The sequence below is a fragment of the Dipodomys spectabilis genome, unplaced genomic scaffold (genome assembly GCF_019054845.1).
Source record: "Dipodomys spectabilis isolate Male_0828 unplaced genomic scaffold, ASM1905484v1 ptg000693l, whole genome shotgun sequence".
Lineage (NCBI taxonomy): Eukaryota > Metazoa > Chordata > Mammalia > Rodentia > Heteromyidae > Dipodomys > Dipodomys spectabilis.
In genome coordinates, this window is record NW_024871370.1 from 92240 (window position 1) to 105649 (window position 13410).

General features: G+C 61.4%; 1 protein-coding gene across 1 annotated transcript in view; it reads left to right on the forward strand.

The window, feature by feature from the left end:
* Cfap46 (cilia and flagella associated protein 46) overlaps positions 1-13410 on the forward strand; it is a 103569-nt gene that overhangs the window by 64964 nt on the left and 25195 nt on the right. The window contains exons 33-41 of the mRNA XM_042672300.1: positions 1110-1258; positions 1698-1796; positions 3731-3872; positions 4260-4406; positions 6653-6853; positions 10442-10548; positions 11320-11499; positions 12231-12366; positions 13224-13409. Coding sequence (XP_042528234.1) covers positions 1110-1258; positions 1698-1796; positions 3731-3872; positions 4260-4406; positions 6653-6853; positions 10442-10548; positions 11320-11499; positions 12231-12366; positions 13224-13409 — 1347 coding nt within the window. The remainder of the gene's footprint in view (positions 1-1109; positions 1259-1697; positions 1797-3730; positions 3873-4259; positions 4407-6652; positions 6854-10441; positions 10549-11319; positions 11500-12230; positions 12367-13223; position 13410) is intronic.

The following is a 13410-nucleotide window of genomic DNA, read 5'->3' on the forward strand; positions in this document are numbered from 1 at the left end:
GCCTCGCCTACCTGTCTGCTTGCCTAGGGGCAGAGTCTTTGAACACTGGAGTCTGCATGTCTTGGGGCTGTGCCTGGAAGACGTGCCTTCTGGGCAGAGCCCAGCAGCGGTGGTAGAGTGACAGGTGGTCTCTCGGGAGTGACCCACACCTGTGCAGGCAGAGCTGCTCGGCTTCCCGACCTGTGGCCCAGATGGACAGCCCTGCCTACAGTGGCGTTGGGCTGCGGCCAGCATCCTGGGCACTGGACATGCATTTTTGTGAAGTGCCTGCCCACAGCATCCCCATGGCCTATGAAGCTCTCTGCGTCTCTGAATATTGAATCTGTTACGGGGAGAGTCCTAGGACAATCAAGTTAACCGCAGTTACTGGGCCAGCTTCTGCTTTTGCCTTTCTATCTACTGATGGGTCTTCTGTGAGTAGAGATGATTCATTTTTGATACTGCCAGCGATCTTTTGCTTTGTTATTTGTGCTTTCTCATGTCCTTAAAAGAACAGAAGCTTACTTCCTGGCAGTCTGTCATACTTTCTTCCTGAACAGTGCACAGGCTTCCCCCGGAGCACCACCTCAGCTCACATCCCCTGGCTAGCCAGAGCTGCTCAGCCTTGGCTGCCTGTGACCACCATGTAGCCTGGACCTTAACTAGAGTGGCCTCCTGAGTGGTTCCTGGGTGAAAACATTGGCATGTTCCCCCAGCCCCTCCTGCTTCCCATAGATGAACAGTGCTTTGGCAAGCCCAGCCCAACATCACAGACGCTTAGCTCTCCTGTGCCCCAAGTCTTAAAGCAGTTGTATGTGTACCCAAAAGCTCTGTTTTTGATTGATCAGCAGTCTTGTGGAAAGAGAAAAAGAAAAATACCTGTGAATTTGTTGAACAGACAGGTAACGGCATTTCTCTTGGGAAGACTTTCACTGCTCTCATGTGTGGTGATTTCATATCTTTGCACATGGCAAAATGAAATCTATCAATGTGGGAGAAAAGAAAGATGGTACATCCTCCTTTTGTGCCACAGACACCAGCTGAAGACCTACTGTGTGCTGGGCACTGTGTTGGAGGCCAGCCTTCCTCCCTTCGACCTGTGACCCGGTGCACCTGCTGTGTTTCTGCAGACATACACGCTGTACTATCTGGACCAGTTGGTGAAGGCCCTGAAGAAGATGTTCCTCCATGAGCTCACCATCCCCCTCCTGCAGCTGGGGGTCCTCATTGCGAACGCCGTGGTGGAGAGCAAGAGCCTCGCAAACCTCTACCACCTGAGGTTGGTGCCGCCCCGGGGCAGCTCAGGGGCAAGAGGCCAGTGTGTGTTCACTGTGAGGAGGAGCAGGAGGAGGAGGGGGAGGCGGCAGGCTCACCCTGGGGGACATGTGACCTTTCTGTGAGGCTGAAGTCATGTCCAACACGGGCAGAGTTCTCTGCTGGACACTGTCCGGGTTCCGCCCCACTTTGGACCTGGCCTTTCCTGCTGAACACACCTGAGAGCAGAGATGGCGCAGTAAATAAAATATACCGGTGGACGACTTTAAATCTTTCTCCCTGAGCTTTGCTACAGCACCTGCTCTCGTTACCTAGAATGTCTGCTTAGCTTTGAAAGGGTGGGAAACAGCAAAGTGCCCAGCTCTCTCTCCGCTTACAAACTCCAGTCCGTACAGTCGCTTCCTGGCTGACGCCTGGTGACGCCCCTGTCACCCTCCCCTCAGGCTGGCCCAGGTCTGCTCTGACCTGCGGCTTCGTGACGCCGCTGCCTACCATGAAGAGGTTGTTGGGCAGATGTACATCGGGGACACAGAGCAGGCCAGGTGCGTCTGACTCTTTTCTGCTGGCAGCGCCCTCTCCTGGGCAGAGAGCTCTCCCTCCAGGCAGGCGAAGGCTGCTGTGGGCAGATCTAGTCATCTGGCCCAGCCCTGCCCTGGCAGGGAGCCCCCGGGGAGGGGAGAAACAGAGGAGGGCTGGGTCTCACTCATCTGCCGTGCTCGCGAAGGGTGGAGAGGAGAGTGGGGGGGGGGGTAGGGCAGGCGGGGGCCACCCAGGGCAGCAGGGCCCTCTGGTCCTGGGTGAGAGGTGCACATGGTTCACTGGTGCCTATATCTGTGGGCCACTCAGGTGCTTGAGGTGAGCAAGGATCAGTCTGCTTAACAACCCAACTGCTTGATGATCATTTTTGTAGAAATTGTGATTTAGATTTAGAGACCACTGGGAGGATTTCTGTGCTGCAGTTATACACAGGTCTATTTCTATGTGTTTCTGCCAGGTGGCTTAAGTTTTTCTTATTACACAGATGATGTATTTCACTGTACTGAGCTTGGAAAGTGTAGATAAGGAAGAGGGTAAATGTTGTCACTCATCATTGGGCAGCAGCTGCCATTCGAGGTTTGGTGTATGCCCTTCTATACATTTTCCCCAGGAGATAAAAATGCACTCTCCTTGTAGATTTTTCTCTGATCAATGTGGTGAGAAGTGTGGGCCTGACCTCAGGGCTTCTCCTCCCTTGCCGGGTAGGAACTCTGCCACATGAGCCCGCTCTCCTTTGGCTTTTAGTAGTTTTTTGAGGTTGAATTTTTGCCTAGTCTGGGAATGAAGGCTGAGATTATTTATCACCTCACCCAGCTGTCACCGCCTGTCTCTGCCTCCCTAGAAGCTGGGATTGCAGGTGTTCTACACCATTGTGCTCATAATTGTAAGCTTCATGGTGCGTTTGCCCAGCCCTTGCTTGAATGTGGCCCAGGTGCCAAGTGTCCTGGTGTGGCAGGACAGCCTGGAGACCAACCCGCCCAGAACGGTTCCGGAGGTGTAGACATCGACCTCCCCAGAGGGGCGCTGGGATGTGGAGACTAATATCCTCAGAGAGGTTCCGGAGGTGTGGAGACTGTCATCATCGGAGAGATTCTAGACGTGTGGAGACTGACCTCCTCAGAGAGGTTCCAGAGGTGTGGAGATTCTAAAAGTACGGAGGCTGACCTCCAAGCAGAGGTTCTGGAGGTTTGGAGACTGATATCCTCAGAGAACTTCTATAAATGTGGAGGCTGACCTCCAAAGAAAAGGTTCTAGAGCTGTAGAGACTGACCTCCAAGGAAAGGTTCTTGAAGTTTAGAGATTGATATCTTCCAAATGATTCTAGAAGTGTGGAAACTGATATCCTTAGAGAGGTTCTAGAAGTGTGGAGGCTGACCTCTTCAAAGAGGTTCTAGTGGTGTGAAGACATATCCTCAGAGAGCTTCTAGAAGTGTAGAAGCTGACCTCCAAGGAGAGGTGCTTGAAATTGAGACTGATATATTCCGAATGGTTCCAGAAGTGTGGGCTGATATCCTCAGAGAGCTTCTAGAAGTTTGGAGACCGACCTCCTTGGAATGGTTCTAGAAGTGTGGAGACCGACCTCCTCAGAGAGGTTCTAGAACCATGGCCACTGAAGCCATAGGCCTGGCTGCCTTTTTCCTGCTCCCTGGTGGGTATTATCTGAGCACTTGGGGGGCCGTGGGAGGGCTGATTTCCAGATGATGGCCTCTGAAACGGAGCACTCTAGGCACTCGTAGGGCTGTTGGGCTCTGGGCCAGTGTCTGTGAGTAGACAGCAGGGAGTTTGCTTTGGTGTGTAGAGTTTGAGTCAGTGTGCCAGATAGTTCCAAAGAGAGAGCTGTGTTCAGTCTTTGTAGACAGGAGAGCATGCGTGCATCCACAGCTGACCACCAGTGGCCACTGGCTCCGCTCTGCCGCATGCTCTATTTCATTTACCATAGCTGCAGGAAAGAGATTGCATCTAAAAAGGAGAAGATCAAGGAGCCCATGGTAGAAGAAAATAAGCCCAGTTTGATGGAGTCGCCAGCACCAGTCCCTACTGGGAAGCCAGTGGAGATGAAGCCACCGATAGCCCAAGACAAGGTGAGCCCACGCCGCCAGGACACAGCATTGACAGCCAGCAGCTTCAGGGGCCCGGCTGCGTGCTAACGCTAACTTGCTGTGTGCAGTCAGTTGTAGGCTGTGGCAAACCCAGGGGCCTCGCCAAGCTGCCCGGGGCCCTGGAAGTCCCCCAGGGGAGATGAAATTTATGTGTCCCGGCTGTCCACCAAGGCCCCGGCCTTCCCGAGGCCCCAGCAGCAGCACATGAGTAGAGAAGGGCACCTTGGGCAATATGCAGGCTTCGGAGGGGCGTCTGGGCCTTGGCCAGCGCCTGTCACGGAGTGCAGGCTTCGGAGGGGCGTCTGGGCCTTGGCCAGCGCCGGTCACGGAGCGCAGGCAGGTGGTTGAACGCTCACTACTGTCTTGCAGATTTTGGAGATAAACAGAGAGACTGGGAAGGGCCTGCAGGGGACTTCCTACCCTCTGCTGTGGACACTGAAGGCTGAAGTGCTACTGGACATGGACCAGTTCCAGCCTGTGCGGCTGCTTCTGTCTGAGGCCCACCAGGCTTTCCAGGCAAGCAGCTCTCAGCCCTGGCCAGCAGGCCGCTCCCCTCTCCTGCGCGCAGGGGGGCAGACACAGTCCATTCCACGCCCTTCTGCAGGACTGGCCTCTCTGGCAGGTCTGTCCTTCCTAGCCTTTGCCTATCTTTTCTACTCTAATTTGTTGATTATAGAGTCTCTGGTTCCAGTGTGCCAATGCTTGTGCTTCCCTGTTTGCTTCCCGGTGTAATTCTGGCGGGGGGGGGGCTCGGGACCCATGGGGTGTCTCCTGCCAGCCCGTGATGCTGCTCCAGGAGGCAGACGCCATCCTGGCCACGGGGGCTGCCATCTTGGCCTTCCTCTGATGTGTCTTAGCTCTGAGCCTCATGGCATCTGTGGCCATTCAGGTCTTCGCTCAGTCCCTGGGGGGGCTTGAATTCATCTGTCTGCTGGACACTGTGTAGCTGTGAAGAGCCCGGTGGCTCCTCCCTGTGCCACCCTGAGCAGCCAGGAGCCGCTGTTGGCCTGGGGTTGAGATGCGTGGCGCCACCTCCCCTCTCAGAGACGGCCTCTGCATTTCAACCCTGGGGGCCCCAGGCTCCAGACTAGCATCTGTACTGGGCTCCGCCTCCCCAGGGATGGTCCACAGTGGGAAACCTGGAGGGGATGAGGTGGTTTACACTCCTCAGGGGGGCCAGCCCCCCGCCTCTGCAGCCCTCCTGCAGATGCATGGCTCTACCTCCACCGGACAGCACTGGGGGACAGGCCAGGCCCAGAAATGGGCATCCTGTGGCTCGTTTTACAGAAGCATTGCAGGAGAGAAAATGGTTTGAAAATGCAGTGACACCATAAAAGCCTGTGTGGATCAGACTTCCTCCTGCTGGGGGACAGCTGCAGATGCCCCACCCAGACAGAGGCAGGCAGGGGTGGGCGTCAGGGGTGGGCACACACGGGTGTGCAGGCATCAGACAGAGGAAGGGTGCACTCCTGTGTCTGGCAGAGGAGCCGGTGTGCAGGCTGCAGGCAGGGGACAGGTGCGTGTGGGTGTCAAGGCATGAGACAGACACGTGCAGCTTTAGAGAGAGGTGTGTGCGGGGCAGCACGGGCAGCACGCAGGAGGACAGGCGTGTGCAGGCATCACAGAAGGAGTCAGGGCAGCACGCAGGAGGACAGGCGTGTGCAGGCATCACAGAAGGAGTCAGGGCAGCACGCAGGAGGACAGGCGTGTGCAGGCATCACAGAAGGAGTCAGGGCAGCGCGCAGGAGGACAGGCGTGTGCAGGCATCACAGAAGGAGTCAGGGCCAAGCAGGCCTCCAGGGGGCAGCTGTGTGCGGGCTCTGGTGTGGGAGCCGGGTTTGTGTCGGGTTCCGGCCTGAGGATGGGTACGCACAGGCGCCAGTGTAGGAAGAACAGGGGTGGCAGACATCAGGCAGGAGGGATCAGACGAAGCGACAGTGGGGTCAGGTACCCCACATCCCCACAGAACAGGTGTGCACCAGCCCTGGGCAGTGGGGTTGAGGAGGAGGTGTCCCTGCCTGTGGGGCTTTTCACTCAAGAGCATTTCCTGTGGGTGTCTGGAAGTGCGGCCTCTCCACCTGGGCTGCAGTAATGCCCGCCCCACATGCCCAGGCCAAGTCCTGCCTGGGTCTACGCCTCCCTCCTCATCTTCCTTCTGGCCGGAGACACCCACCCCGCATGACCCACCCCACGGGAGCCTGGCCCTGGTGGCCAGCGTGGCCATGGCTGGCCTGGCTTCTGGGGACCCGTCCCCTCTGCCTCGGCCCCTCTTGTCACCCACCTTACAGCCTTGTGCCGGCATGGCCCAGAAGCCAGAAGTGCTCTTCCACAGAAGAGAATTCCACACCCCCCCACCCCCCGGGCAGTTCCTGGCAGTCCAGCCAGACAGCCTGTTGACCCAGTTCCAGTGGCCAGTAAGACTGGTCCACAGCACTAGGGAAGGGGCTGTCAGGCCTGGGGCAGGGCAGAGGGCAAGAGCGGGGACCTGCAGCTCCCCGGGGACTCTGTCTACCGTGGTGGGCACTGGTCCCACGGGGACACTGGAAGACGCAGGTCCCTGATGGAACGCTGCGTGTGTAGATTTCACCCCTGGGAGAAGATGGGGGCCTCCTCCTTCAGCAGCCAGGGAAGCCTAGGACCAGGGGGAAAGGCCCAAGGCCCAGGCAGTCCCTGAGCTGCACCTCCACCCTCCTCTCTTCGCCTCTGCCCCTCACCCCACCTCCTCGCCTCTGCTACATCCACAGTCTGCCATATACTTCCAGGACCTGGAAGACCCGTGTGCACAGTCCCAGTGTCTCCTGCTCCTGGCGCAGCTGGCCAACAAGGAGAACAACTATGGACGAGCAAGGAGAATGATCGAGAAGGCCCAGCAGCTGGGAGGGAGCGAGGAGTTCTGGTACAAGTCCACCGTGACCCTGGCTGAGGCCATTCTGTCTTCAGAGGACACGGGGAAAGAAGTCTCGGTGAGAGCAAACAGAGGTGCTGAGGGGGAACACTGAGGGCTCTGTCCCCTGGGCTGGGCTCTGTCCCCTGGGCTGGACTCTGTCCCCTGTGCTGTGCTCTGTCCCCTGGGCCGGGCTCTGTCCCCTGGGCCGGGCTCTGTCCCCTGGGCCGGGCTCTGTCCTCTGGGCCGGGCTCTGTCCCCTGGGCTGGGCTCTGTCCTCTGGGCCGGGCTCTGTCCCCTGGGCCGGGCTCTGTCCCCTGGGCCGGGCTCTGTCCCCTGGGCCGGACTCTGTCCCCTGGGCTGGACTCTGTCCCCTGGGCTGTGCTCTGTCCCCTGGGCCGGGCTCTGTCCCCTGGGCTGGGCTCTGTCCCCTGGGCTGGGCTCTGTCCCCTGGGCTGGACTCTGTCCCCTGGGCTGGACTCTGTCCCCTGGGCCGGGCTCTGTCCCCTGGGCTGGGCTCTGTCCCCTGGGCTGGGCTCTGTCCCCTGGGCCGGGCTCTGTCCCCTGGGCTGGGCTCTGTCCCCTGGGCTGGACTCTGTCCCCTGGGCCGGGCTCTGTCCCCTGGGCTGGGCTCTGTCCCCTGGGCCGGGCTCTGTCCCCTGGGCTGGGCTCTGTCCCCTGGGCTGGACTCTGTCCCCTGGGCCGGGCTCTGTCCCCTGGGCTGGGCTCTGTCCCCTGGGCCGGGCTCTGTCCCCTGGGCTGCGCTCTGTCCCCTGGGCTGCGCTCTGTCCCCTGGGCTGTGTTCTGTCCCCTGGGCTGGGCTCTGTCCCCTGGGCTGGGCTCTGTCCCCTGGGCTGGACTCTGTCCCCTGGGCTGGGCTCTGTCCCCTGGGCTGCGCTCTGTCCCCTGGGCTGTGTTCTGTCCCCTGGGCTGGGCTCTGTCCCCTGGGCTGTGTTCTGTCCCCTGGGCTGGACTCTGTCCCCTGGGCTGCGCTCTGTCCCCTGGGCTGTGTTCTGTCCCCTGGGCTGGGCTCTGTCCCCTGGGCTGTGTTCTGTCCCCTGGGCTGGACTCTGTCCCCTGGGCTGGGCTCTGTCCCCTGGGCTGGGCTCTGTCCCCTGGGCTGGGCTCTGTCCCCTGGGCTGGGCTCTGTCCCCTGGGCTGCACTCTGTCCCCTGGGCTGGACTCTGTCCCCTGGGCTGGGCTCTGTCCTCTGGGCCAGGCTCTGTCCCCTGGGCTGGGCTCTGTCCCCTGGGCTGGGCTCTGTCCCCTGGGCTGGGCTCTGTCCCCTGGGCTGGGCTCTGTCCCCTGGGCTGGGCTCTGTCCCCTGGGCTGGGCTCTGTCCCCTGGGCTGGGCTCTGTCCCCTGGGCTGCACTCTGTCCCCTGGGCTGGACTCTGTCCCCTGGGCTGGGCTCTGTCCTCTGGGCCGGGCTCTGTCCCCTGGGCTGTGCTCTGTCCCCTGGGCCGGACTCTGTCCCCTGGGCCGGGCTCTGTCCCCTGGGCTGCACTCTGTCCCCTGGGCTGGACTCTGTCCCCTGGGCTGGACTCTGTCCCCTGGGCTGGGCTCTGTCCCCTGGGCCGGGCTCTGTCCCCTGGGCTGGGCTCTGTCCCCTGGGCCGGGCTCTGTCCCCTGGGCTGGGCTCTGTCCCCTGGGCCGGGCTCTGTCCCCTGGGCCGGGCTCTGTCCTCTGGGCTGGGCTCTGTCCCCTGGGCCGGGCTCTGTCCCCTGGGCTGGGCTCTGTCCCCTGGGCTGGGCTCTGTCCCCTGGGCTGGGCTCTGTCCCCTGGGCTGGGCTCTGTCCTCTGGGCTGGACTCTGTCCCCTGGGCTGCGCTCTGTCCCCTGGGCTGGGCTCTGTCCCCTGGGCTGCACTCTGTCCTCTGGGCTGGGCTCTGTCCCCTGGGCTGGGCTCTGTCCCCTGGGCTGCGCTCTGTCCCCTGGGCTGGGCTCTGTCCCCTGGGCCGGGCTCTGTCCCCTGGGCTGGGCTCTGTCCCCTGGGCCGGGCTCTGTCCCCTGGGCCGGGCTCTGTCCTCTGGGCCGGGCTCTGTCCCCTGGGCCGGGCTCTGTCCCCTGGGCTGGGCTCTGTCCCCTGGGCCGGGCTCTGTCCCCTGGGCCGGGCTCTGTCCCCTGGGCTGGGCTCTGTCCCCTGGGCCGGGCTCTGTCCCCTGGGCCGGGCTCTGTCCCCTGGGCCGGGCTCTGTCCCCTGGGCTGGACTCTGTCCCCTGGGCTGGACTCTGTCCCCTGGGCTGGGCTCTGTCCCCTGGGCTGGGCTCTGTCCCCTGTGCTGCGCTCTGTCCCCTGGGCTGGGCTCTGTCCTCTGGGCTGGGCTCTGTCCTCTGGGCTGGGCTCTGTCCCCTGGGCTGGGCTCTGTCCTCTGGGCTGGGCTCTGTCCTCTGGGCTGGACTCTGTCCCCTGGGCTGCGCTCTGTCCCCTGGGCTGGGCTCTGTCCTCTGGGCCGGGCTCTGTCCCCTGGGCTGGGCTCTGTCCCCTGGGCTGGACTCTGTCCCCTGGGCTGGGCTCTCTCCCCTGGGCTGGGCTCTGTCCCCTGGGCCGGGCTCTGTCCCCTGGGCCGGGCTCTGTCCCCTGGGCCGGGCTCTGTCCCCTGGGCCGGGCTCTGTCCCCTGGGCCGGGCTCTGTCCCCTGGGCTGGGCTCTGTCCTCTGGGCTGGGCTCTGTCCCCTGGGCTGGGCTCTGTCCCCTGGGCTGGGCTCTGTCCCCTGGGCTGGGCTCTGTCCTCTGGGCTGGGCTCTGTCCCCTGGGCTGGACTCTGTCCCCTGGGCTGGGCTCTGTCCCCTGGGCTGGGCTCTGTCCCCTGGGCTGGGCTCTGTCCTCTGGGCTGGGCTCTGTCCCCTGGGCTGGACTCTGTCCCCTGGGCTGCGCTCTGTCCCCTGGGCTGGGCTCTGTCCTCTGGGCCGGGCTCTGTCCCCTGGGCTGGGCTCTGTCCCCTGGGCTGGGCTCTGTCCCCTGGGCTGGGCTCTGTCCCCTGGGCTGGGCTCTGTCCCCTGGGCTGGGCTCTGTCCTCTGGGCTGGGCTCTGTCCTCTGGGCTGGACTCTGTCCCCTGGGCTGCGCTCTGTCCCCTGGGCCGGGCTCTGTCCTCTGGGCCGGGCTCTGTCCCCTGGGCTGGGCTCTGTCCCCTGGGCTGGGCTCTGTCCCCTGGGCTGGGCTCTGTCCTCTGGGCTGGGCTCTGTCCCCTGGTCCGGGCTCTGTCCCCTGGGCTGGGCTCTTTCCCCTGGGCTGGGCTCTTTTCCCTGGGCTGGGCTCTGTCCCCTGGGCTGGGCTCTGTCCCCTGGACTGGGCTCTGGCCCCTGGCAGTGTTCTGTCCCCTGGGCTGGGCTCTGGCCCCTGGGCTGGGCTCTGGCCCCTGGCAGTGTTCTGTCCCCTGGGCTAGACTCTGTCCTCTGGGCCGGACTCTGTCCTCTGGGCCGGGCTCTGTCCCCTGGGCTGGGCTCTGTCCTCTGGGCTGGGCTCTGTCCCCTGGGCTGGGCTCTTTCCCCTGGGCTGGGCTCTGTCCCCTGGTCTGGGCTCTGTCCCCTGGGCTGGGCTCTGGTCCCTGGTCTGGGCTCTGTCCTCTGGACTGAGTTCTGTCCCCTGGGCTGGGCTCTGGCCCCTGGCAGTGTTCTGGCCCCTGCCCTGCTGAGTGATGCAGTCATGCCGGTGCCTGCTCACCCCCAGGTTTGCTGCCTGTATCAAAAACTCATCGATGGCTTCAGAATCCTCCAGAAAGAACGGCCCAACCAGGAACCCATGCTGGAGTTCTTCATCTTGGACCTAGAGGCTAGGTGAGCTGCTGGTGACTGTCCTCCATTGGAGCCATCTTCCAGGCCGGCTCACACTGAGCCCCTCGCCTCAGCAGCGCAGCTAGGCCCCATCTTGTGCACCTGGCCTGGCTCTGGGCACTGTGCTCGCTGGAGGAAGCACTGGACTTGTGGACAGGGGATTTCCACCTTGCTGTTTTCTGTCGCGCTTCCTCTTGTGAGGTGTGACCTGCATCCAGACAGCCATTCATCTGTCTAGAGACAGACACTGTGCCTGGCCATTTTAGCCTGGGTCTCATGTCCCCATGTGCAATTCAGGTTTTGAACTGGTTTTGAACCTGCACAGGGTCTGTTAATTCAACTTCCTTCCACATGATGGGGGAGCAAGGCTGTATGTGTTCCAGCCTGGGAGAGAACAAGGCCCTAAGTGCTTGATCAGCAACCGTGGTGGGCACTGAGGGGCACTGCTGTACTCTGGGCTTCTGACTCTGCCCTGCCCCTGGAGAGGCCCCGCCCCCTGGAGAGGCCCCGCCCCTCTGGAGAGGCCCCGCCCCTGAAGAGGCCTGCCCCTGAAGAGGCCCACCCCCCTGAAGAGGCCCTGCCCCTGAAGAGGCCCCCACCCCCTGAAGAGGCCCCCACCCCCTGAAGAGGCCCCACCCCCTGAAGAGGCCCCGCCCCTGAAGAGGCCCTGCCCCTGGAGAGGCCCCACCCCCTGGAGAGGCACTGTCATCTGGGAGGCCCCGCCCCTGCCTCACCCCTGAAGAGGCCCCGCCCCTGAAGAGGCCCCACCCACAGGTGCGTGTACCTCCAGCTGAAGATGGCCCAGGGCTCAACCGCTGCCAGCGAGTCCCTGGAGAGCCTGTTCCTGCTGAAGGAGATAGACAAGCACCTGGTGGACATGGAGGAGAAGTGTTCCAACTGCGGGTACGAAACGGACTGCATGAACGTGAGGATTGCCCGTGCCAAGCTCAAGAGGTGCGTGCTGGGGCCCGGCGGCCGAGGAGGGCCGCACCCGCACTGGCCGTGCCCGGGGAGCTCTGGCCCCACCCGCCCTCCCAGGGCAGCGTCCACCCCTCGCCTCCCCAGCCACCCACCCAGCACCCCAGTCCTGAGTGAGCAGACGGCAGTGCTCCTAACTTCCCGGAAGGCCCATCGCTGGCTCTCACTCCAGTCAGCCAGCAAAAAGCAGCATGGAGCTGTGGCTCCAGTGGCAACGTGCTAGCCTTGAGCGAAATAGCTTAAGGACAGTGCCCAAGCCCTGAGTTCAGGCCCCAGGACCCACACAATAAGTAAATAGCATAAACATATCTAGACATCCAACAAGCCAGACGCTGGTGGCTTACACCTATAATCCCAGCCACTCAGGAGGCTGAGACCTGAGGATCACAGTTTGAAGCCAGCCCAGGCAAGAAAGTCCATGAAACTCTTATCTCCAATAAATTACCAAAAAAGAAAAGAAAGGAAAGGAAAAGCTAGAAGGGGCGCTGTGGCTCAAGTGGTAAAATGCCTGTCTTGAGCAAAAGAAGTTCAGGGACAGTGCCCAGTCCCAGAGTTCAAACCCCAGGACCACCCCCTCCCCCAGAGAAAAACACCCAACTATAAATGTAATAACAGATACAGTATAATTATGTGGAGATTATACGTTATATATTAATCAGTACTAATGACATTTATTTGCTTTAACATCTTTGTCATGTTGTTTGAAGGTTGTGTGCCCGAAAGGAGAAAGACGAAGAACAGAAGATCACCTATTACCTGGAAGCCTATGATGTGGCCAGGAGGGCTGTGGCTGAGGAGGAGGTGCTGTTCCACAGGATTCAGGGGCTGCTGTCACTCCAGGACGTACGTATCAGCCCTGGCCCCGCCTCCCTCCTGCTCACTGTCCCAGCTTCTCTCCAACCAGATGACCTTCACTCTAACGGAGGCTAGATGCACTCCCCAACCCAGACAGGATACATGAAACACGGGATGTGGCCAGAGGAATCGAGGCTCAGGCTTCCCGGGGTGGCGTCAGGTGGTGCCGAGTGGAGGGGAAGGGCTCGGAGACTTTTGAACACCTGGTGTAAGTTGTAGTTTCACAACATGCAGCCTTGTAAGAGATGCGCTGGGGGAGATGGGAGCCCCACGCGCCAGGCTCCTGTGAGCGGAGCTCAGAGCAGCTCTCCTTGCAGTAACCCCAAACTGGAATAGGACCGGGTGCTTAGATAAAAGGCAGCACACCATACTGCGAAAAACACTCCGCTAGAAAAAAGGACAGTGTGCACGCAGCAGCGTGGACACAGGAGATGAGACCTTATCACAACTGTAGCCTCAAATGGTCATGTGCTCACTTTGGAGGGAGTAGGTAGGGGGAGCCCCGGGATCCTGGGAAACTGAGGTGTAAGCCAGCTTCCCGACCTCGGTGGTGGTGAGAATAGGTGTAAGATCTCTTTACCTCAATGGTGGTGTGAGTAGGTGTAAGATCTCTGTACCTCAATGGTGGTATGAATAGGTGTACGTCATCTGTACCTGGGTGGTGATGTAGGATGGGGGTAGATTAGGCATGGGTCTGTTGTCACCCGCTGGGTGGTAGTAGGATGGGTGACTAGGCATGGGCCCGTGGTCCCCCGGCGGGGGTACGCGGTGTAGGGGATGGAGGGCTGACTGCAGCATGGGCCCGTGGTCCCCCGGCGGGTACGCGGGCCGCCCCGCCCCTCCAGTTACAGAACGTGAACTCCCCGCTGATGCGGAGGCTGGCACGCCTCAAGCTCCACCTGGGGAAGGCCTGCCTGGACCTCATGCAGTTCATGTGGCGGGAGAAGCTGGAGCGGCACCAGGACCGCGGCTCCGTGGAGAAGCTGCTGGAGGAATTCATGGAGAGCAGAGACGACTCTCCCATCGGCCTGG